This window comes from Sarcophilus harrisii, chromosome 3, assembly GCF_902635505.1.
Source record: "Sarcophilus harrisii chromosome 3, mSarHar1.11, whole genome shotgun sequence".
Classification (NCBI taxonomy): domain Eukaryota; kingdom Metazoa; phylum Chordata; class Mammalia; order Dasyuromorphia; family Dasyuridae; genus Sarcophilus; species Sarcophilus harrisii.
Genome location: NC_045428.1, coordinates 272,682,409 through 272,704,622, shown reverse-complemented (window position 1 = coordinate 272,704,622; position 22,214 = coordinate 272,682,409). Strand labels below are relative to the sequence as shown.

At 30.6% G+C, this 22,214-nt stretch overlaps 1 protein-coding gene across 11 annotated transcripts in view; it reads left to right on the top strand.

Annotated features, from left to right (window-relative positions):
- The window catches only part of CNKSR2 (connector enhancer of kinase suppressor of Ras 2), a 315,200-nt gene that overhangs the window by 145,356 nt on the left and 147,630 nt on the right, over positions 1 to 22,214 (top strand). For all 11 annotated transcript variants that reach the window (XM_031959496.1, XM_031959493.1, XM_031959498.1 and 8 more), the window contains 3 exons: positions 2,303 to 2,422; positions 6,958 to 7,017; positions 10,711 to 10,779. In XM_031959496.1, the coding sequence (XP_031815356.1) occupies positions 2,303 to 2,422; positions 6,958 to 7,017; positions 10,711 to 10,779 (249 nt within the window). The remainder of the gene's footprint in view (positions 1 to 2,302; positions 2,423 to 6,957; positions 7,018 to 10,710; positions 10,780 to 22,214) is intronic.

Sequence of the window (22,214 nt, the reverse complement as noted above, 5' to 3'; positions counted from 1 at the left end):
GAGCCAAGAAAACACTGTATACAATACGAAATTTAAAAAATAATAATTTTTAAATTAATTTGAGTAAACTTGGTTTTCAAAAAATATATGTTGAAACATCTCCCTCAATTTGGTACAGATTTGGGGGAAAATCACTTCTACTGTCAACAAGGTTTTTTGTTAATCACTTTTCCTTAAAAGTTTTCCATTATTAAAAGAAAGGGTTGCCACAGCAGCAACAACAACAACAATAGAGCTGGCGTTTATTAGCACAGAATGGAAGAGTGGAGAAGCAGAAAAAATAGGAACTGCATATGAGTAGAAGTGACCTAAGTAGGTGAAAGTATAGCCAAGTCGTGGATTAAAAGGATTTTCTTCTAGACATGATGAATTTTTGAGTCATATGGACTGAAAGAGGGAATTAGGAATTTGTTGGTAGCCATGAGGCAGAGAAACTGTCAAATATGGGAAACTGAAAATCTCTTCAAGGTTCTGATTATAATATTGGTGTAAAACTGCCTCTGACTTCAGAAGTCTTTTCTCCTACAGAGGGCTCCGTCAGTTGACTTACTTGCCTAGGAGCAATTATGTGACAAGATGGATAGAGCATTGGTTCTTGAATCAGACACACTTAAATTCAAATCCCATCTTAGATACTTACTAGATTGGTGGTTTTGGATCAATACTTAACCCCTTTTGCCTCAGTTTCCTCAAATGTAAAATGGAAATAATAACATCTATCCTTCATGATTGTTAAAGCACTGTGTAACATAGATTATAGGGCTTTAGTACCCTCTGAGCCAGCATTATGCAATAGCCCCCAAATTTCTATTTCTATTTTCACCTCTTTTCACTTAGGAAAGTTGAATCACATGTTTTAACTTTTGCTCAGTCACACTATATACTACTGTAGATCAACTATAATAGTTATAAAACTGCTTTGTTTAGTGCCTGTTACAAAGTAGGTATTATATAAATGTTTCTTTTCTTCCCAACTTCGATCAAGGCTCAAATCTATTTGAAATATTTTTGTTACTGCCCTGGAATTTTTATTGGGAGAATAGAGAGTTTATAGAGAGCTTCTTCAAATTATGATAAGTGACATAGGACTCAACAAAATTCTTTTTGATCTAGTCTTTTTAAAGGGAAAAATGTTAATTGCTATACAACAGAACTTAAAACAGTTATTTGTATGATGAATTGCACCCCATCCCAACATTCATCCATCACAGTTAAAACCTACTATTAAGACACTGTGATCCATCCTACTCACTTAAATATAAATATATGATTGCAAAGTCTCTATGAATTATATGAATATGTTACTGTCTTTTTTGCTATTTTGATATGCCTTAATTTGGCTAAGACCAAAATGTTATTGCAGTATTCATTTGAAATTAATCCTCCAAATTGATTAAACTACATGGAAGAATAACTATAGATTAAAGATTAATTTTAACTAGCTTGGTAAAATTCCATGGGTATTTACATATAAATATTTCAGAAGATTCTGTTCATGTAATTTTTAAATTAACTGTCAGAAATTGGTTCTCTTATTTTGGATTTTGGATATTTTGGTATATTTTCCAAATTGATGATCTTCCCCTCTGACTTCAAGAAATCTATCTTGGGTAAATTAGAGTACTATATAGTGTGATTGAGAAAAAATGAAAATGCGTGATTCAACCTTCCTAGGGGAAAAGACATAAAAACAGAAATAGTAGAAATCTGAGGGCTATTGCATGACACTGGCTCAACCTATGTTACACAGTGTTATATGCCTTAAGCAAATATATCATTATTGTTATTATTTTTTACTATTTTTATCCTTGGATAAAACTTCCTGGTCATTATGGTTATCAAGGGGAATGAGCGAATTCATAAATTTTACTAGTTAAATTGTCATTGAGTTTTAAGATCAATAAATTTATTTTGCAGATATTATTTTTTAAAAATACCTTATCAGACAGGATACCTAGAATACAACATTTTGACTGCTCTCTAAGTAGAGGAAAGGTTAACTAGCTGAGGAACTGAGTTTATCTTATGAAACTGCCAATGGTCCTTTTTTATGTTGTTTTATGTTTTATGTTTATATGTATTATGTCACCATATAGTGACATAATGTGCACTCTGTTCTCCCCACATAACTTTATGAAGAAACAATATGACTTCAAAAGGTAATGAAGGATGGGTGTATATCATGTGCTATCTTTTCTTGATGCTTGTTTCTCTTGAAAAAAAAATCAACCAGGTAGGCAATTATATGATATGCTTTATCTTTATTTGGAATATTTATCCTAATCTGTCTTTTTACTTTCAGTGTAAAACTCTTTCTGGAGTCTGTGACCACATTATCTCCCTTTCATCTGATCCCCTGGTTTCACAGTCTGCCCACTTGGAAGTAATCCAGCTAGCAAACATCAAGCCAAGTGAAGGGCTGGTAAGAAGTACGCAGTTTATTTAAAAAAAAAAAAAAGTCCTCCATGAGCAATTAGCCAATATTTTTGGTAAAAAGTCTTCAATATGGATTTCTGTCAGTTATAAGAGAAACAGAACAAGAATAATGGACTTGAGATAATAGGAGTCTGACATGATACTCTCTGAAGATGAAAGGGAAGAGAGATTGACTTGATAATATTTAGATTTTCCCAGTTTAAATCATTGAAGCCAGGCATTATGTTGAGTGCTGAGAAAATGTTTAGAAGAGGGGAGAGAAAGTTTGGGGGAAATTGGGTTTTGCACATTGTTCTAACAACAAAAGGACTCCTGAATTAAGGCAAATGGATCTTCATAAATAAATACAATAATAGTAGTAGTCCATATAAGTATGTGTTTGTTTTATTTTTAACCCGTGCAATCTACTTCATGAAATTAAACTAATCACTTAATACTCTTTTTGGGCAGGTAGTCAAGTGGTGATTTCTAAGGCAACTAATACTTAGCTACTTCAACAATTACCTGAAAAAGAATATCAAGTATAATGCAGACAACAACAGGATAATTAGCCTCTGTCTGAATACTTTGAATGAGAGAGAAAAGCACAATTTCCCAAGGCAGCCTAATATATTTTTAAATAGCTCTAGCTTTAAGAATCTCCTTACATTAAGCTGAAATTTTCTTCTTTACAACTTTTACAAGTTCTTATCCTAGGCACAAAGACCTATTTTTGAAATATTTGGATACCACAATTGTTTTATTTTGTAATCTAGCGGATTTTATTTTATACATTTAAAAATATAATTTTGAAGAGTAGTCTAGCAGATTTGAGGAAGTAAACTTCAGCAGTCTGCTATAAGGGTTAATACATAAAACACATAAAAGCATAAGATCTCAGGATTAGGCTAGCAGTATGACAACCATTTGATTGACATGTGTTTGCTTGGGCTATTCCTAGACACCTGAGAATTTGATAAAGAATAATGGAAGCAGAAAATAAGTTCACCATACTAGACAGAAATGAAAAGGAAAACTTTTAAGGTAGAGAAAAAAGAGAAATTAGGTTCTTGATCTTCTGTGTAAGGATAAGAAGAATTATCAGATTCATATCAGTCCTAGAAACAGAACGGATTTTCTGATACAACAAGCAATGCTATTGGCCTCTATCTCTAAAGTGGGTAAGCAAGTCTCTATATATGTTGTAGTAGATTCTCCACTCATGATTAATTGTCATACTTGAAAGTCACAGTAGTGGCATATACTAACAGAAGGTGAACAAGAGGGAGGGAAGGGGATATATAGACAGACAGACACAGAAAGTGGTGGGGAGAGAGACAGAAACAAAGACAGAGAGACAGAGAGAGAGAGAGATTGAAAGAGACAGAGAGATGAGAGAAAACAGAAGGAATAAGAAAAAAGGAGGAAAAAGAAAGAAAGGAAAGAAGGAGGAAGGGAAGAAGCAAAGTAGAGAGGGAAGAAGAAAATAAGGGAAAAAGGAAGGAAAGGAAGGAGGAAGGAAGGGAGGAAGGGAGGAATTCAAATAAGTCAGTTTTGTTTGTTAACAGATTTAATAGTTTGATAAGGAGGAGTAAAATTAAAGTATCCAATTAAAACAAGATATTTTGATTCTCTGAATATGAATTGATTTGTACTATTTCTGTCTCCCATTTATACTGGAAAGCTATCTAGGATGAAACTATTTAGCTAGACTTGAGTCTTAAAATAAAAAGTTTTGAATATTTTCATTTTGCTCCTAAAATATGATATTTAACTTCAAGGTCAATTTCATGCACTATTATAAAAACAAAAAGCAAATGACAAAAAGCAAATTTTAACTTTCTAATATGATCAGATTGTTCTTTGCTTATTACAGTTATTGGTTTCTGAAGGTCCAAAATCATAAAATAATTACATTTAATGTAAAAATGAAGACTAATTGATCAATTTACCCTGATGTCTTTATTAGGTGAGACCATATCTTAACTACATCAATAAGATATGTAAACTAGGTTTGAACAAGAACTAGAAACACTCCTAGTTGTGATAGAAAGTTTGTTTAGGTTGGTTAAGGGCCTTGATTATTCTCTGATGAACTTGATGAAAATAGCAAAGTAATTTAGAATCAGAACTTAGGGGAAAGGAAGGTCTGAAGAATACAAGAGCAAAAATTGAACTGGAAAAAAAAAATCAGCAACACAGTGACAATAGGCAACAAAGAGAAATTGTGGCAAAGAATATGGAGATTAAGGAGTGTCATCAATCCCATAGGCATTTGCAGCGGAAGATTCAGGTTGAAGCCACCAGTTATTCTTACATCTTCAAGAACTGAAAAGAGTTTAAAAAAAAAAAGTCTTTTCTCACTCCCAACTTACCCTCTTGGTGCTTATTCATCAATCAACATCATATCATACTCTGCTAACTTCTTCACCTAAATGTTTCCAGAAACCTGTATTTTTCCTCAACCACAAAGATTTCACAGGTTACCTAGGAATAAATATAAAATTAGATTAAGACAGAGAACTCTCTACCTAAATGTTAGGAATTTTCACCAATTGGGGCTGAACAATTATTGTTGTAATCCTAATTTTTCAAGTAATATAAACTCCCTCAAATAGCAGAGCAAGGAATTATATAGACCTGAGAAACCATCATATTATCCCAAATCTTAAAATAAACTAATTGTTGTAACACAGAATATGAGTGATTACATCTCCAGAGAGAAAAGAGGGAGGGAGAAAGGCCAAGTTAACTCTCCCAGATGCAGCCTCACTGTCCTATTCTGGTGAAAAGGAAAAAAGGGAAGAGAGTAAACATTTATTTATATAGCACCTACTATATTCCAAGCACGGTGTTAGAAATTTTTTATAAATATTATGTCATTTGATGCTCACAACAACCCTGTGAGGAAGATATTATTTTATCCCCATTTAACAGCTGAAGAACCTGAGGTAAAGCATATATACTTTCAAGTTTGGAAATTATATTTATATATGTCTGCGTGTGTGTTTTATTTAGGTTTTTTTTCAGAATAGCTAAATACATAGCTTTTCTGAAAAATTGTATCCAGAACATTCCCTTTATGCCAATTTTTAAGTATTCTTGAAGATTATCATTTCTAAGTAAATGAAAGCATAATCAGTTTATTCAGGTAGGAATCTTAAAACCTATTTCTTCAATAAGAAATTAATTTTAAGTAATAGAATCTTCATGGAGAGAGAAAAAAGCTATTCTTTCTTTTTCTAATAAAACTTTAATAACCCTGATAATTAAAATAATTTAAAATGAGAATATTTAATTAAAATGTGAAAAAAAACAAATCTTGAGTTCCTTCTTTTCAATTTTAAATGTTTATAACTTCAATACATTTTTAAAAGATTCATTTTCAGCTATACTTTTAAAATTTCATCTTTCCTAACAAGCTCCTCACAAATTTAATGTTTTGTAAAGTCCCTTGGACTCTTTTTTCCAAAGTTATGCATTGTGATTTCATTTCAAAATGAAGCTTATTCAAATGTCCTCACCCATTTTATTTGAGTAGAATTTTACCTTTTATCTTGTACTAGAAAAAATTATACATTAATAGTTATTTGTCTAAATAGTTTCTTCTTTTTTTGTTTGTTGAATCATTTCTCAGTCGTGTCTATTTCTTCATGAACCCATTTGGAATTGACAAAAACCATCCTCTTATAGGCAATCTTTAATGACTTACTCTATCTAATAGCCTTCAAATAACATCTAAATTCTATTTAGAAATCAGTACAAAGAAGCTGTGCTTGAAATCTTGAGATTTTTGCAATAACTTCATGAGCATGTCTTCTGTTCTCAATAACCTTTGAGAATCTAAGATTCTCTTAATGTTATGATCATGCACTGGAATAGCACTTTTTTGGACATTTACCAGAAATTATGAGTGAAATTTATTGTGCTAAAATACAAGAAAGAGAAAGGACAATAAATATAAATGGCATTGAGGGGTCTCTGATGTACCCATTTACCTTTATTATTAAGGCATAACTAAGGAGAAGCTAATGTGTTTATAAAATTCTATTCCAGTTTCCAAGTACAGTGAGTTGATATAGGACTAGATTTTAGGATCTCCCATTGTCATTTATTTTTTTCAAAGAATGGGACTATCTTTGTAAATAGCATATATTTGTCTCCTCTTATGAAGTACTTATCTTTCTTCCCACAAAAATATCACAATTACACTGCTGGTTTTTAAAAGACAAGAGAAAACCCATATGGTGATAATTTTCCAATTCTACCATGAAAAACAATGTCATTTATAACAAATGAATCAAGTCAAATAGTTACCTCTGCTAGCATAGAATCTTTTCTTATTTGTCCTATTGAACATTAGAAACCAAAGTATTCAGATATAGGGTTCTCTCATCATTTTAATGATAGCAATGTAGACTTAAGAAGGCATGTGACAAGTTTGATTTCATTATTGGATTTTTTTCCATATGTGAAATTATATTTTCCATGTAAATTTTCTAAATACTTTAAAATTGGTTTCTGATGGTGTCTTTTTCTTAGGGCATGTACATTAAATCAACATATGATGGCCTCCATGTAATTACTGGAACCACTGAAAATGTAAGTATTGTAGAATTTGTCTGGTACCATAAACAATTTTTTCCTCTTCTGTCCTTAAATAAATTACTGTGAACTAGAGTCTGCTTTTAAATAATGGAAGAGATTAAGAGGCAAACAAAAGGGTTTATTGAATTGGTGTTGGTTTCAGGTGCTTTTTAGCTATTTTTCTAATTTAAATCTTTTATTTATTTAAATCAAAGATTATAGAATATAATATATGATATATTATTATATATAAGTAATATAATAATATAAAGAATATAGTATATTATATATATAATATAGTATGATATAAAGTTTATAGATTACTGTGACTTAGAAACTAATGATAACAATCCATCACTGTTAATTCTATAAAATGTATTAATATTGTGATAAGACATTTGCATAGAAAAAATATCTGGTAAGTCAAATATCCAGATATAAACTCAAGAAAACATTGTGCAATACATAGTAGAAATGAATTAGTAATTAGAGGTCAAATAGAAATTTCAAAGGGTAGACTTTATTAAAAATCTTTATTGTCTTCTTTATCACTTAAAGTAATACAATATTGTATATTGTATATTGTATAAATTCAGGAAGATGCAAACACTGTTATTTTCTGTGATGTTATGCAGATATGAATCTTAACTAAAGTGTTCTCTCCACCATTAAAACCACCATTACACCAGTTTCTGGGGCCAGAGTTGGCTTTCATCAAAAGCTTTATATCTAAAGCCTTATAACTAAGGCTACGATTTACACACCTTCTAGGTGACCACCTTCTAGGGGAAAGTACTTTGCAATAAGCAATATGAGTATTTCAAGACCTAAATCCTTTAGAAAAAGTCTTATCACCAAATAAATAGCTTATGGAGAATTTCATGATATTTATGATGAAATAAAATTATTTTCTTTGGACATGCTTGCCACACCATTGAAACAATAGATAAATATAGACTTCTATGGAATATCTCATACTAAAATGTCTTTTTAAGAAGTATTAACTTTTTAAATTGTAGAACTCACCCAATTTGCTACACACACACACACACACACACACACACATATATGTATATATATATACTTCATGAAGACATATTAAGCTAATTCAAGGATCATTAATCATTTTGTGTCATGGACCCATTTGGCAGTTTGGTGAAGTCTATGAAGCTCTTAGGGTAATTCATTTTAAATGAATAAAATAAAATGTGTAAGATTACCAAGGAAGCAACTATATTGAAAGTTATTCAACCATTTTAAAAGATCCCAGATTAAGAACTAGTGATCTTATCAAACAGAAAAAAAAAAAAAGTCTGAGTACTTTATCTTGAAGGGTTATATGCAGCCTTCTTTTAGTCAGTTCTGAGACTTCCCCTTATGATATAATGAAACTTGGGCAGGTATATACTGTTAAGATTGTGCATTCTGCCAGGGTATTAGAATTAGCACTTGATTTTCAGGTAGTAATGATGTTGTATGTATATGCAATGAACCTTCTGCTATGAAGATACTCTCCCCAACTAAACAGATTGGTAGTTCTTTGAAAACTCACAGTTATGAAAAATTGACTAAAGTCCTAAAGAGCTGGATCATTTGCCATGGCAATATAACCAGTCTATGTCAAAAGCAAAATCTGAACCTAGCTTCCCTTGACATTGAGATCACTTACTTATTAGCTAAATTACACTGTTTCTTTAATGACAAATATGAAGTAGTTACGTATTTTCAGTATTGCCCAATGAATATGCCACAACACTGTTCTTTGCAAGTGTTTGATATAGTATATACACACATTTTCGTGTATGAATTAAAGCATTTAAAGAATTTGGAATCAAATTAACAAAAAAAAACACTTTTTAAATATCAGTTACCTAGTTTTTACCCCACAGGTATGGAGGGGAATAGAATCTTATAATTTAATCTCATTCCACACAAAGTGAAGTTTATGTAAACTATTTATTTTCCAGAGCAGGTTTCCACGAAACTTGAGGGGGACAACTGCATCTTTTCCCAGTAATCTCTGACTACATTTTAACAATTTCTTCAGTTGTAAATGAAAGCAACAATTATACTGAGAAGTCCATAAATTTCACCAGACTATCAAAGGGGTATATTATGGGAAACAAAATAAGAATCTCATTCTGGAGATTTGTAGATGTTATTTGCCTTCTTTTTCTTGCCCCATCTAAGAATAGAGAAAAAAGTTTGATGAATCCAGTTAAAATGTTATTTTAATTTGTTTTGGTTTAGTTTGCTAATGTATTAGAACATTAAATATATGTAAAATAATATTTCTTTTAATTAGATAGTTAAAGAGAAACTCTTACATATTACAAAGTTTTGAGTTCATCTCAAGGTAGGAACCTAGGCCTGCCTCTTCATTTTAAAATTTATTTTCTCTAGGTTTTTCAGTATTGGTATTATTAATGATGCAATAATTAATGAAATTAATGCAATAATTAATGATGCACTTTTGAAAATATTGATTTGCTAAAGTTCATTTGAATTATTTATGCTAAATAATAAGGATAAAATCATATAAAACACAATGTTTTAAAATATATTTATGTTGTAGTGAAGAGTTGGAAGGTTAAATGTGTAAGGTTTGTAAACATTAATACTGATTATCATTTTTCTGCTATAAAGGAACACTGAGGATCTTATTTATATTTGATTAAAAAAATGCTGATGCCTAATTTAGCTTTTTTTTTTTTGCTTCCTGTCAGTAACATAAAGTGAATATTTTGCTTAGACAGAGGGGAAATTGTCAATAAAATCATTTTTAAGAGAATAATATAGCTATATTTCTATAGTCTAATGAAATGAGATTTATTTTCATTTTTTTAAGTAAGAAAGGATGTTATGGTAAAAAGATTTCTGACTGTGAGTTAGAAAATATTAATTTCAAATCTAGTCTCTAGCATGCTGTCTGACTGCAGTTAAGTAATTTGACAACCCATTGCCCAAATATAAGCAAAATATATCAATTTTAAAAATTATTATATGACTATACTGCCAGTGAACCACAACACTATAACAATTCAATTGTACTGAATGTCTTTCCCAGAAGTTGTACAGCCATAATATGATACAAAATCTAAAAGGCAGAGGCACTACAACTCTACCTTTTGCTCATTGAAAATACCTGTCCATATGTGTTAGATGTCTGATAATTGTAAATCCCTTTGTGAGATCTTTGACACATATGCAATAGGAAGGTTTCTTCCTTGAACAAGAGTTTCCACCAGAAGAAAAATTAGTAAAATATAGAGTATTAGTAAAATACTCTTCTGCTACAGAAACTGTTACCTCTTCTTAATAATTCCAGCCACTTCTATGTCAGTCTCCATCTAATTTATTCATCTCTCTTCAAAAAAAAACCTGAGAACTTTAGAGATTAAGCTATTCAAATATAAAAAGGCAGATAAGTCTATTTTTAACCTTTCAAGAAAAACTGTACATAAATCTTTACACTTTAATACTTAATGATAGGACTCAATTGTTATGATTTTTCTCTACAACACATACCCTCTATCCCCCAGATTTCTATGTTGCAGAAGAGTTGGTCATCCAAAATGATATTAAGGGGTTCTTCAGGGAAATCACAACTGTTCTCTAACCTCCTCAAAAATAAAAACTTTTTTTAAATTTGGAAATAAGTTATAAGTAATAACACTCATGTTATCATTTCTTTTATTTTTAATTTAGTCACCTGCAGATCGATGCAAGAAAATCCATGCTGGTGATGAAGTGATTCAAGTCAATCACCAAACTGTGGTATGTATGATTACATTAAGTGTCAGTGGGGGAAAAATGGTTTTAATATTTGCTAAAACATGAAAAGAACAAGAGGATAGTGGGCTATCAATTCAAAGGCAAAAAGAAAATCAAATGATCTCTCCTAATGGTGGATAACTACTTTATTCTTTAAAATTATTTGATGATATATCAAGCATGGATCATAAGAACAAAAAATCCTGGTGTTTATAGTCAGGCTTGCCGACTTTCTGGTATATGCAGTCTTTAAATTGCAACGAAAGGGGTTAACAACAAATGCAAAAAGAAGCAAAAAAAATTTAAAGAGTAATAACATAATATTGTTTTTTTCATACTATGATTTTTTGTCCTGATCTTTTAGAAACCAAATGATGACATACTGGTGCTATTCACAAAATATTCTTTCTTCAGGCGTTTTAATAATTGATTGTTTTTTTTTCATTTTTAGAAAATAAAAAACTGTGATTCTTGATCAAGATACATTCTTTCCATTTGTAATATCCAGTCAGTTTATGTTTTGTAAAAATGAATAAATAAATGCATCTTAAAATAAACACCAGTAAGAAGTCAATAACAAGGAACAAAAATTAAAATAAAAACCATAGAGTATTAATTCAATAATCGTCACATCTAAATGTATATTTCTTCATTCCTTGCAAGGATTCCATTTATCAAGCTAATCAGCTCTTTAGAGATTATCACATCTCACACAGAGATTGTCATATCTTTTGATATTGAGTATACTACTGGTATCAGAAACTAACCAGAAGAAAAATTCATTTGGAAAACTAGAAAACTTTTAGTCACTACATTGTAAGTAAGGAATAAGGCATAGTTAATATTTCTCAGTAGTTCATATCTCCTGGGTAAACCAACCCATTTAGCTTTCACTTGAGAAACTGAGAGTCTATGTGATGTTACAAAGGCACCCAGACACTAATAATTAAAGTCGTGGTATTTTCTTTGATGCGCTCATTATCCAAGTACAGTAAAAGTTAATAAAAGCTTAAAAAGTGAAGTCTGTGGGTGTGAGGAGGGGACTGAATAGTACAGAAGATTGCTGATAGACAAAGCCTTTCACATGGAAATTGCAAATCTTTTACTGGCTGGAAAACTGTCTCACTCACTCGCTAGGAAATGCCTACACAGACTGGAGCTTCATATCTTCTGCTTTGTGGGTGTGAAAGCATGGAGCACTAGGGTAGAAAACAGCTTTCCCAATTGAATAATAGAGTTAGTCCTCAGGGAGACAACCAAATATTTGGAGAATTACTTCTCAATCAAACCAGACAGTAACTTCTGGAATCTTCTTCAGAATATGCTCAGGATGGCAAAAAAAAAAAAAAAAGGTCTCTCCATGAGTGATTTTCTGCCTTGTCCATTCCTCAGAATTCCCAAAATTATTCTCTTTTTTTAAACTTATTTTTCTAACAGTTTAAACTCTGTTTGAGTGAGTCTAGTGAATGGAATCTGGAAGGGCTGAAATTAATAAAAAACAATGCTTGCACTATTTTGCTTAAGAGTCAATGAAAATAGAAATATATTGGGTCTACACCAAATACATGAGTGTTTCAGAAACATCTTTGAATGAATTAGAAGAATAAGTGTAGATTGGCCATTTGGAAATAATTCAGTGAAGATTAGATTTTTGATGAAGCTGAATTCTTTACAATTTGTGAATGTTTGTATATCACAAGAAGCAGAAAGAATAATCTAGAAGATATTTTCTGGAGCTCAGAAGACTTAAATCTCAGTGCTGGCTCTATTGGCTTGATAACAGTATGTAATTAAATAAGCAATTAAATCTCTCTAGACCAGAGTTTACTCATTTAATACCCTATCTCTCATTGCAAGAATAAAATCAAGGTAAGGTAAATTTGGGAAGGCAGGAAAAAACAAAGGTAAAAAAAGAGAAGAGAAAGAAATTAAATGAAACTGGGATGAACTTAACTGGGGAGACTATTCATCAAAAGACAATAGCTTTGAAATCAAGAGGGAAATTAGAAAATCATTTAATCCAACCCCTTCATTAGCAAAGGAAGGAACTAAAACCTAGAGAAATTAAGAATCTTGCTCAAAGTGACATAGGTAATAAGAAGCAGACCTTGGATTTGAACTCAGGTCCTATGACCTCCATTTTCTCCATTTCTAGTCTTCTTCCCATTGCACCACATGATACTAAACCTAGATATATCTTTAACATGTGACTAATGGATGATATTGCCATTTGATTCTTGATTTCAGCAGCAAAGTCTTTGCTGGAACTTCTTCACTTGACATTATCCACCATGTTCATCTTACTCTCATTTGGAGACAGAGACAAATGTGATTTAATGCACTTAGGAAAATTGCTTGGGAAAGTCAAAATTTGGTTCTGTATTACAGAGAAAAAATATATATCTTTTAAATGCATGAGAGTACTTGAATACCGATATATCAAAAAATACATTTCTTAATGTTAATTGTTATGATTAATATATATTGAACCAGAAAGTTGATAATGCTTATTTCACAATTCATATATAGCCAACTCTCACATTCCCATATAATATTATTCAAATCCTCTGACTAACTTACTTCTAGAATGTAAGCTCCTTGAGAGCAGGGGTTATGTCGCCTTTAAATTTTCTCTCTCTCTTCAAAGTGTTCTTTCAGTAGGTTCTTAATAATATAAGAAATTGAATTGTTGAATGATTATCTACATTTTGTTTTTTTATAAAGTTTTACACACCTCCTGTATTATGCAAGAGCAAAAAGAAAGGGAGATTTTAGAAATTGGTTTTTATCCTGGTTGCAGCTCTGATTAAAAACATGGTTGAGACTTGTTTAAATGAAATTGTTAAATTATATTTTACAATTACTCTTTCTATTTTTATGCCCAATTCTAATGGATAATAGACTTGGCTCTATGTTTGTCAAGATACTTATATTAAATTACAATATATTAAAAATCGAAATGTACACTTAATTGTAGCTCTTTATATCTATTAATACATTAGGCATAATACTGAAACCTTGCCATTGTTATTATATTCTAACTTTAAAAAGAAAAAATATTAATCCTCCAATAAAACACACCTTTATAATTCCCAAATCATTGTGTAAAATGTGGGGTTTTTCTTCTTTTAAAATATACCATGAAAGGATATGACATAATGTTTCACCCCAAAGTTTGAGAAAGTTGTATGAATCAGAGAATAATTTAAAATCAATTTTTGGAGTTGCTAGAATTGTGCCTTTAATTTGTCCAGTTTGCTTCTAGTTTGGGTGTTTTTTTTTTTAACTTAAACTTTCTTCTTTGAAATGGAAACATGAAATTAAATTTCTTATGCTTCTTTTTAAAATTAAATTTGACTTTTGAGTTTTCAAAGCAGCAATTTCACATCCATAGAAAGCTGTTAATACCCCAAATAAAAGAAAGAAAAAAGGGTGTGTAAACAGCTAATTCAAGGAGACCAGAACCTTCATGTACTACTGGCATTTCTAAAACTCTGACTACTCAGTCTTGTACTATACAAAAATATCACCGCCCCTTCGTTTGGACCAACTACCCTAATCACACTTTTAGAGTTTTTTTAAATAAATAAGAATATTTGTTCATAATAAAATTCTTTGTGGAATATTTGAAAAATAAGAATTCATAAATTTCAACATTGTAAATGCCATGTTCTGTTTCTTTAACCATGAGTTCTGTCCATATAACTTCCTTAACTAAATCAAGTGTTCTGAAATTTTATTTTTTTTACTATTAAGTACTAACAGTATTATTAATACTCAATATACATACATGTATGCATATGTATATACAAGCATATACATATGTATATATACACACAAGTATATACATATGTGTATATGCATGCTTATGTGTATATAAATCTATGTCTATGTGTTTGTGTAAACATACATATATATATAAAGATCTACATATTCACAAATAGCATCTACTATCCAGGTGACTGCTCCATTGAAAGAACCAATACTTTCATCTATGGATTAATAATCCTTAGTTCCCAATAAATTGAATGTAGATAGTCAAGGACTTTCCAGAAGATGCCAGCAGCATTTGGATTACATTTTATCAGCTAAATGAGAAAAAAAGTTCAGTTTCTCCTCTTTGATTCCCTTTTTCCCAATGCCTTTAAAGATTAGGAAGTTGACCAGAAGTTGTCAGGGAGAAAGATGAAGACAACAGAATACTGAGCAGAGTTTGAAGTCAGGAGATAGGATGGTGACCAGTTTCTTTTTGGCAAACTCATTTCTACTATAGTAACTGAAAATTGCTTTCAAATTCTTTTAGATTATTATCTGATAGGTCTTTTTTTGTAAACCATAAACATTCTTTTAATAATGTTTTACTCTTAGTATCTTTGAAGGTATTATGTGAAAAAGGGTAATTTTTGGATCAAATGCTGAAATATGTTTTAATACAATTACATTTATTCAGAGATCCCATTTATTCCTTTTTATCTCATCACTCATGGTACTGTGTGATTCAGTTACTATGAGATTGTTAGGTATAATCCTTCTGATTAGCCATCTTAGACGCACTACAATTCATAGCAAGTAGAATTCATGAATGCCTGAAGACAATATTAATTTCCTAATTTACTCTTTAGACTATATGTAAATCCTTGACTTTTAGCTTCTTTGTAGTTATTCATAAAACTTTAATATGAATTAGTAATAGTATCTCAGCATTTTATATTGGAAACACCAGAGAATAATGCATATTACTTTTTAAAATACTTCTTTTAGTTTAATAGTATGTTAATTATGTGACATATTAAATCATATATTCTAATCATTAACCTAAATTAGAACTGTTTTTAAAAGTTACCATTCAATCTATTCTGATTACCTGAATATAATAAAATAGTTTATATAGAAAATTTCATGGCGTATATTCTAATCTTAAGTATTAGATTAGAATTAGATTAGAATATGCTAGACTATCAAACATCTAGTATAAGAATTTTATTAGAAATATTTCTAGATAGGAGTGATTACTTTTTTAAATATTGCCTAGGATCTTAAAGACTACATATATGCTATTTTTAAAATATATATACACCTATATTTATACCTCCAGAATTGTCTTTTGACAAACAAAAGAGAGTGAGATAAAGACAATTCATAGAGGAAATAACAAAATTTAGACAGAAAATAGCAGTGGGCAATTAATAGAAAACATTGAATATCTGGAATGATAAATGAAAAATAATTTAATTAAAAGTGAACTTAGAGCATCATAAAGGAATTCAGTAATAATGGAAGTTACCTTTAGTTCTTTCTAGTTGTCTATAATTCATATAGCAGTTCCTATCTGTCAACATGATTACTGGAATTAATGTGGTAAGGGGAATTTTTACAATGATAGTTACAGCTTCTCCCTGACATGTTATCTTTCTTTCTTCCTGAATTCCTTCTTAAAAATCAAACTGTAGGGTTTTTTTATTGTTGGTTTTTTTTAGTTAGGCATATGGTAAATTGGGCATCAGAACATATTTTCATCTCTAGACTGGCTGAAGATGCGTGGAAATAAAGATTTCTAAGAATAACTATGTTAATCTGTGAAATTTTTTGTACTTATGCGACAATATATTGAATATTATTGTTTCTTTAAAAAAATATCCTGTGAATCTGGCTAAGTGCTTTTTTGTTTTTTCTTTCTGTTAACAAAGACATTTAATTCTTGATAACTCACATTCTTAAGATGCTTGCATCTTTGTTCATTGCTTAACTGTTAACTTTAATAGTAATTTTCCTTTTTTATTTTAGCAAAATTACAAAATAACCATGACAATTCTTGAATATGAGCTTAGTATTTGGGGGGGGGGTTAGATTATGTTAAAGTATATATAGAAATATATGTGCATATATATGTGTGTGTATGTTCTGCTCTTAGAATTGCTAAATGAGAGGCTTTTGTGTGAACATATTTTGTTTCTGTTCTTGGAATTAGGGTTAGAGGAGATTAGTTTAAAATGGATGAACGCATACATGTATTTCTTCCAGGTAAAAAATGAATAATGTAATAAAAAAGAAGTTTGATTTATAAATTCCATATAAAAATAGTAATGTTAAAAAAAAAACATTATCCTAAGCAAATCTAATTGTTGCCGATTTTAGTTATCAACCTATTTTTCATTCTTGGTGGGAAAATTACTGGGAGAATATATCTTAATAAAGATTAGTTGCAACTTTATGAAAGGAACAGTTATTATTTTCTCTTGCAGTATGAAAGTAAACCAAAAAGCTTTTTGAATCTGTCAAATCTTGAACACCTTCCCTTTCACTGTGGTGTATTCTAGCCCTTAATAGAGTTTTTCCATCCTCCAATTTAGAGTAGCCTGTGCCTTATGTCTAGGTAATGAAAGCAAAATAAATTTTAAGCTTTCAGAATATATTACTTGTGCAAACTCTAACACCAAGGAGTGAAACAATTAGATAGATAGATAGATAGGTAGATAGATGAATGGATCATAGATAGGCAGATAGATGATAGGTGGATGGATACTCACATATAAACACTTTTTTATGTATGTGCTTATATAATGCATATATATACACAAAATATATATATCTTCAAATTCAATATATTGAGAGAAATTTATAGGTGTATTTATGTGTGTATTTATGCCATAAATTATACACATACACAACACAGTATACTATATTTAAAATAGTAGGAAAAAATACAATTATGACCTTACTGAGAATATGCATTAACTTAGTGAGAGAGGTAGACATTTGAACAAACCAAAAAAATCTATCAACAGTACAGGTATACCTCTTGGTGATGAAAGTTAGGCTATTGAAGGCCTGTCATTGTTTTCTATTATTGGGAAAAAGAAGTATGTGGGAAACAATAATGATGAATAGCTCTCCTTTCCTTCAGTTTTTGTCTTAGAAATCCATCAGAGGATGTCAATTCAGAGGCTGAAACTTTTATAGTTAGATTTACAATAAGGGGGAAAAAACACATTATGCATAAAACTGGAGCAATACATTTGAATCTTTGTCTTGTGTAAGTATATACATTCACCCATTAGCATTAGGAGATTGTTATGTCTTCTGCTAAAAGGGGCTTAACTCTTGGTTCCCCTATTCATTTGTCTCTTAGAATATAAAAAACTGAAACTATTTTGTATAAATGCAAAATATAATATAATCATGACAAAGTTAATTGTAAACCAGTTCAAAAATGGATGGCAAGGGTCCAAAATGATTTTCCTCAATCATTGTTCTTTTCAATTAGAGTGAATGTATTACAGTAGCTAGCTTACTTTGAGTGTGGGGTCTTTTTTTCTAGCATAAAGGAAATAAAATAATTACTTTTTATTTTTATTGTTTTTACACAAATGGCTTTATAATCTTTTCTCAATGAAATGTTTTTAAGTCTTTTGTTTTGTTAAAATATCAACACCAATTTTTTTTCTAAATGTGAATGAACCATGGATGACTTCTTGCTAATAATCTTCATTACACAGTTTCATGTTATGGTAAAATTAAAATTCTAGTTCTTGAATAGAATGAGTATTCTTCGAAGGCTATTCTATGATACATTTGACACATATATAATTCATGACTTACCTCTTTCATTGCAATGAATGAGTGATTATGGAAGGGGCCAGATGAGGATTCTTCCAAATATACTGTAGTTTAATATTTTAGACCTTATTCATTAATATTGTACTGAAAGAAAAAATTAGGCAAATTTCTTAGACTGCTAATGCTGATTATAGTCTTAAAAGTATAAATCATTAAGCATTGCAAGGTCTTTTGGTATTAACTTTCAGCAAACACAAGTGTATTATAATTTGTTAGTTTTAAGTTGAAATTTGCATGAAATTTTCTACACATCAGCTTGTATTGACCAGTTAAAATGTGGTGAGGGGAGTATACATTGGGAGGAAATGTTGTTTCTATAACACACTTTAAAATTATCTTTGTAATGTTATAAAGGAACAGAAATGTGCAGAAAATATGTCTTCACTTGGAACATCTGCTACAAATACCATTTACTAGCTTTAGTGGAAGGGTTTTATGTTAAATTGTGTTTTTTCATGATTTTCAAAAGGATCAGGAGGATATTCTTGCAGGGACGAATAATACCAACACAGTTGGCAAGATACATTCCTTTTAAGTCTTTTTAAAACTTCCATTTCTCAGGATATTTTATCTTCACATTGGCTACAATTTCTATTGTATGTGTATTGTATATATCTGGCTAGCTTTGTTGATGACCAATCTTATTCTCTATTTTGTTAATACAGAGAGAGGATCTATGATTTTCCATACATGATCAGAGAATGTTATGTTGCTCTGTTATGTATCATAACTTTGAAAAGTAATATGTAAGGGGAGTATTCCCTAGTGAACCAAAGTTTAGTTTCTTCCATCCATGATTCCACAGGGGATGTTATGGTACTTTCTAGACTCAAAGTGGGTATGTTGAACCTTATATAAAAAATAGAATCAGGGAATTAAATATGAGCATTATATTTACCAACTCCTTCTAGGAGCCTCCATTCTTGAAGCATATACTTTTTAAAAACGTAGTAAGTTAGGTAAATAATTGAGGCTTTCTCCCTTCTTTGCAGAGGCTAGGAACTGTGAATATAGAATGTTTAATAAACTGTAGAACATAGTTGATGTGTTGTTTGGCTTGGCTGAATTCCCTTTTTAAAAAAATTTTTTTTGTTACTATGGATGGCTTATGGGAACGTTGTGATAGCTATATATTTGTAAGTAAAAGAGATGTCAAAACAAAAGCCACACATAAAAGATAAGACTTTTAAATAATGTTAGGAAAACTTTAGGCCTGAACTCTAAACACGATGATAAACTATATAATCTGTCATTCAAAGACAAGTATAGCTAATTTTGGTGAGATTCATCACCAAAGTAACCACAGTGTGAGTAATTTCTTAAATCACAATCGTATTTAAAGACCATCTACTAAGTCACAGGGGTGATATCTTTATTACTAGAAGTATCCATAGCAAAGAAATAATAAGTATATTTCTAGTATTTAACCATATTATGGTTGAAAAGTTCTTTATGCTCATTCAAAAATTTCTATTTCCTCGATCTGTCTTTTTTATGTTATTCAGTTCTCAGTAAAAAACATTCCCATTTCATAATAATTTTGTTCATTTGTGGACCGCCTTTTTTCTGGATATGAATACTTCTGTTCCCTTTTGCAAGGCCATATCATATTAAAAGACCATTGAAGTCTTAGAATCAGATATAGTTTTGAGTCTGGTACTTACTTCCTTTTCAATCTTTGGCAAATCATTTGGCTTCAATCTCCTCATTTGAAAAATAAGTATTTCCCAATCCTTCTCTACCTCTAAATCCTATGATCTGTTTAATATCCTCATAATTGGTGTTTTTGTTCTTCTCAAAGATAACTATAGATCCCTTTTAATGGTGACCTTGATTGTAGACCATGCTTCTAAGAATGCAACTAATGCTGTGTGAAAAAGAAAACATCAATTTTTCTGCCCTGCATAGACAGTTTGCTTTAAGCTCTCCATTTTTAGTTTCTTTAGCTTTTAGTTGATATTGGAGTAAGATATTATTAACTCATTTTCAATTTGTGATCCAGTATGACACCCCACAAACTTTTTTTCTATTATATTTATGTCTAATTGTTCTCCTTCTTTCTTGTGCTTCTGTAGGACCTGTCCAAAGCAAAATGTTGTTCCTCATCCTAGCATATAATACTCCATTATTCTTTAGTAAGTTTATCTTCCCTGAATATTAACAGCAACTGATAGACAGGCACAGCATTAGACCAAGAATTGTGGAACTTTTTTCAGGGGGAATCCATATATAAGAATCCTAACCTTTATATAATTTGAGATATTAAAACTGAACAAAAGATAGTAGTAATTCAAGGAAGTATATTATATACATTTGTTCTATCAGAGGCTAAGTATAACTTTGTGTAAATTAAATGCAGGCTGTTCTTCCAGGGAGAGGATTAGGTGAAAGAGCTTAAAAGAACTCTCTATTCTAAAGCTTATGACAGAGAATGAAGAATTCCTGGACAAAACTTAAAAAAATATATTAGCCCATGAAGAAGTCAGGAAAATAATTGTGGGAAAAGTTTAGGAAAACAAAATTTTAATCTCTCTGTAACTCTGTTACACACACTTTTCTCTTAGAGAAGGTTTTTTGAGAAGGAATCAATCAGAATTCCAAGCTTCATGATAAGATAAGGTGAATGTACAAGTCCTAGAAGGTTCAAGGAAACCTATTACTGGTGCAAATAAAAAGATATTTAGTGGTTCTCAGTAGCTTCCATTGAGCAGTACATAAGCACATATGGGTGTGTTCTGTCTTTCTGGTGATTATATTTAAAATATGACAAAGAACCCCACAAACAACAATTCTATTTACGTTTACCTGCATTTAGTGATTCATGAATCTGCCAAATTTCTTGATGATATAAAAGATGATACAAAAGGACTCTGAAGTTCTAGGAAAGGAAAAATAAGGACTTGAGCTCACACATGGTGCCTTTGTTACATCTTTTAATCAAAGACTGGCATTTTGGAAAAGAAAGGACTACCTTTCTACCTGTTTTGCAAACAGATAATCTTTTTTGACAATCCTCTAATTATCAATATTAAATGAAGCAGGAAATAAGGATACACTTGCTCACTAAATATTTTTGGCCCTGTTATGGAAGATATTTAATATACAGACCTAATTAAAGAGAAAGATCCTAGGGATAATGAGGTTTTTAAGTTCCCATCTATGCATGACTGGGTATTTATGATCACCAATCTTTCCTAAAATATAGCAGAAACTCCTTAAGATTACCTAAAAGCTGAGTGACTTCAGTTATGGAGAATTCTGCTTAATAACATAAAAACCTCATAGCAATTAAAGTTATGTGAAAATAGAATCAGTTCCATTATTAGGCATTGAGTGTTTATGGGGTTGATATATGGGAGGGAGGGGAGATGGAGAGGTATTTGGTTGATATGTTTGGAAGAATCCAGATAACTCATGTATAGAAAGTGATTGCTGTGTGGAGTAGAATTTTATATTATATGACTCCCAGAGTCTCTTTCAACTCTGAGATACTTTTCTATGACTCTATAAGTAAAATAAACCATATTGGTAGGTAATAGCGATTTTGGTCTTCTTAATAGAGCTTAGATCTTAGCCTATAAACATTGTATTATAGTTTACTAAATTGCTAAGACAGTAGCATATTTTCTGTGAATTAGCATATTCAAGTGGTTTTTGCCAGATCATTTGACCCAAACTTTAATTTAAATAATAGATGAAATATGGAACTGCTAAAATAGATTTGTTTCAAATAGTTTTCAAAAGAAAAGTCCTTGTTAATTGTGATCAAAATAACCGTCTCTCCATTTACTAATTAGTTTCTCACTATGAACATATTCTTT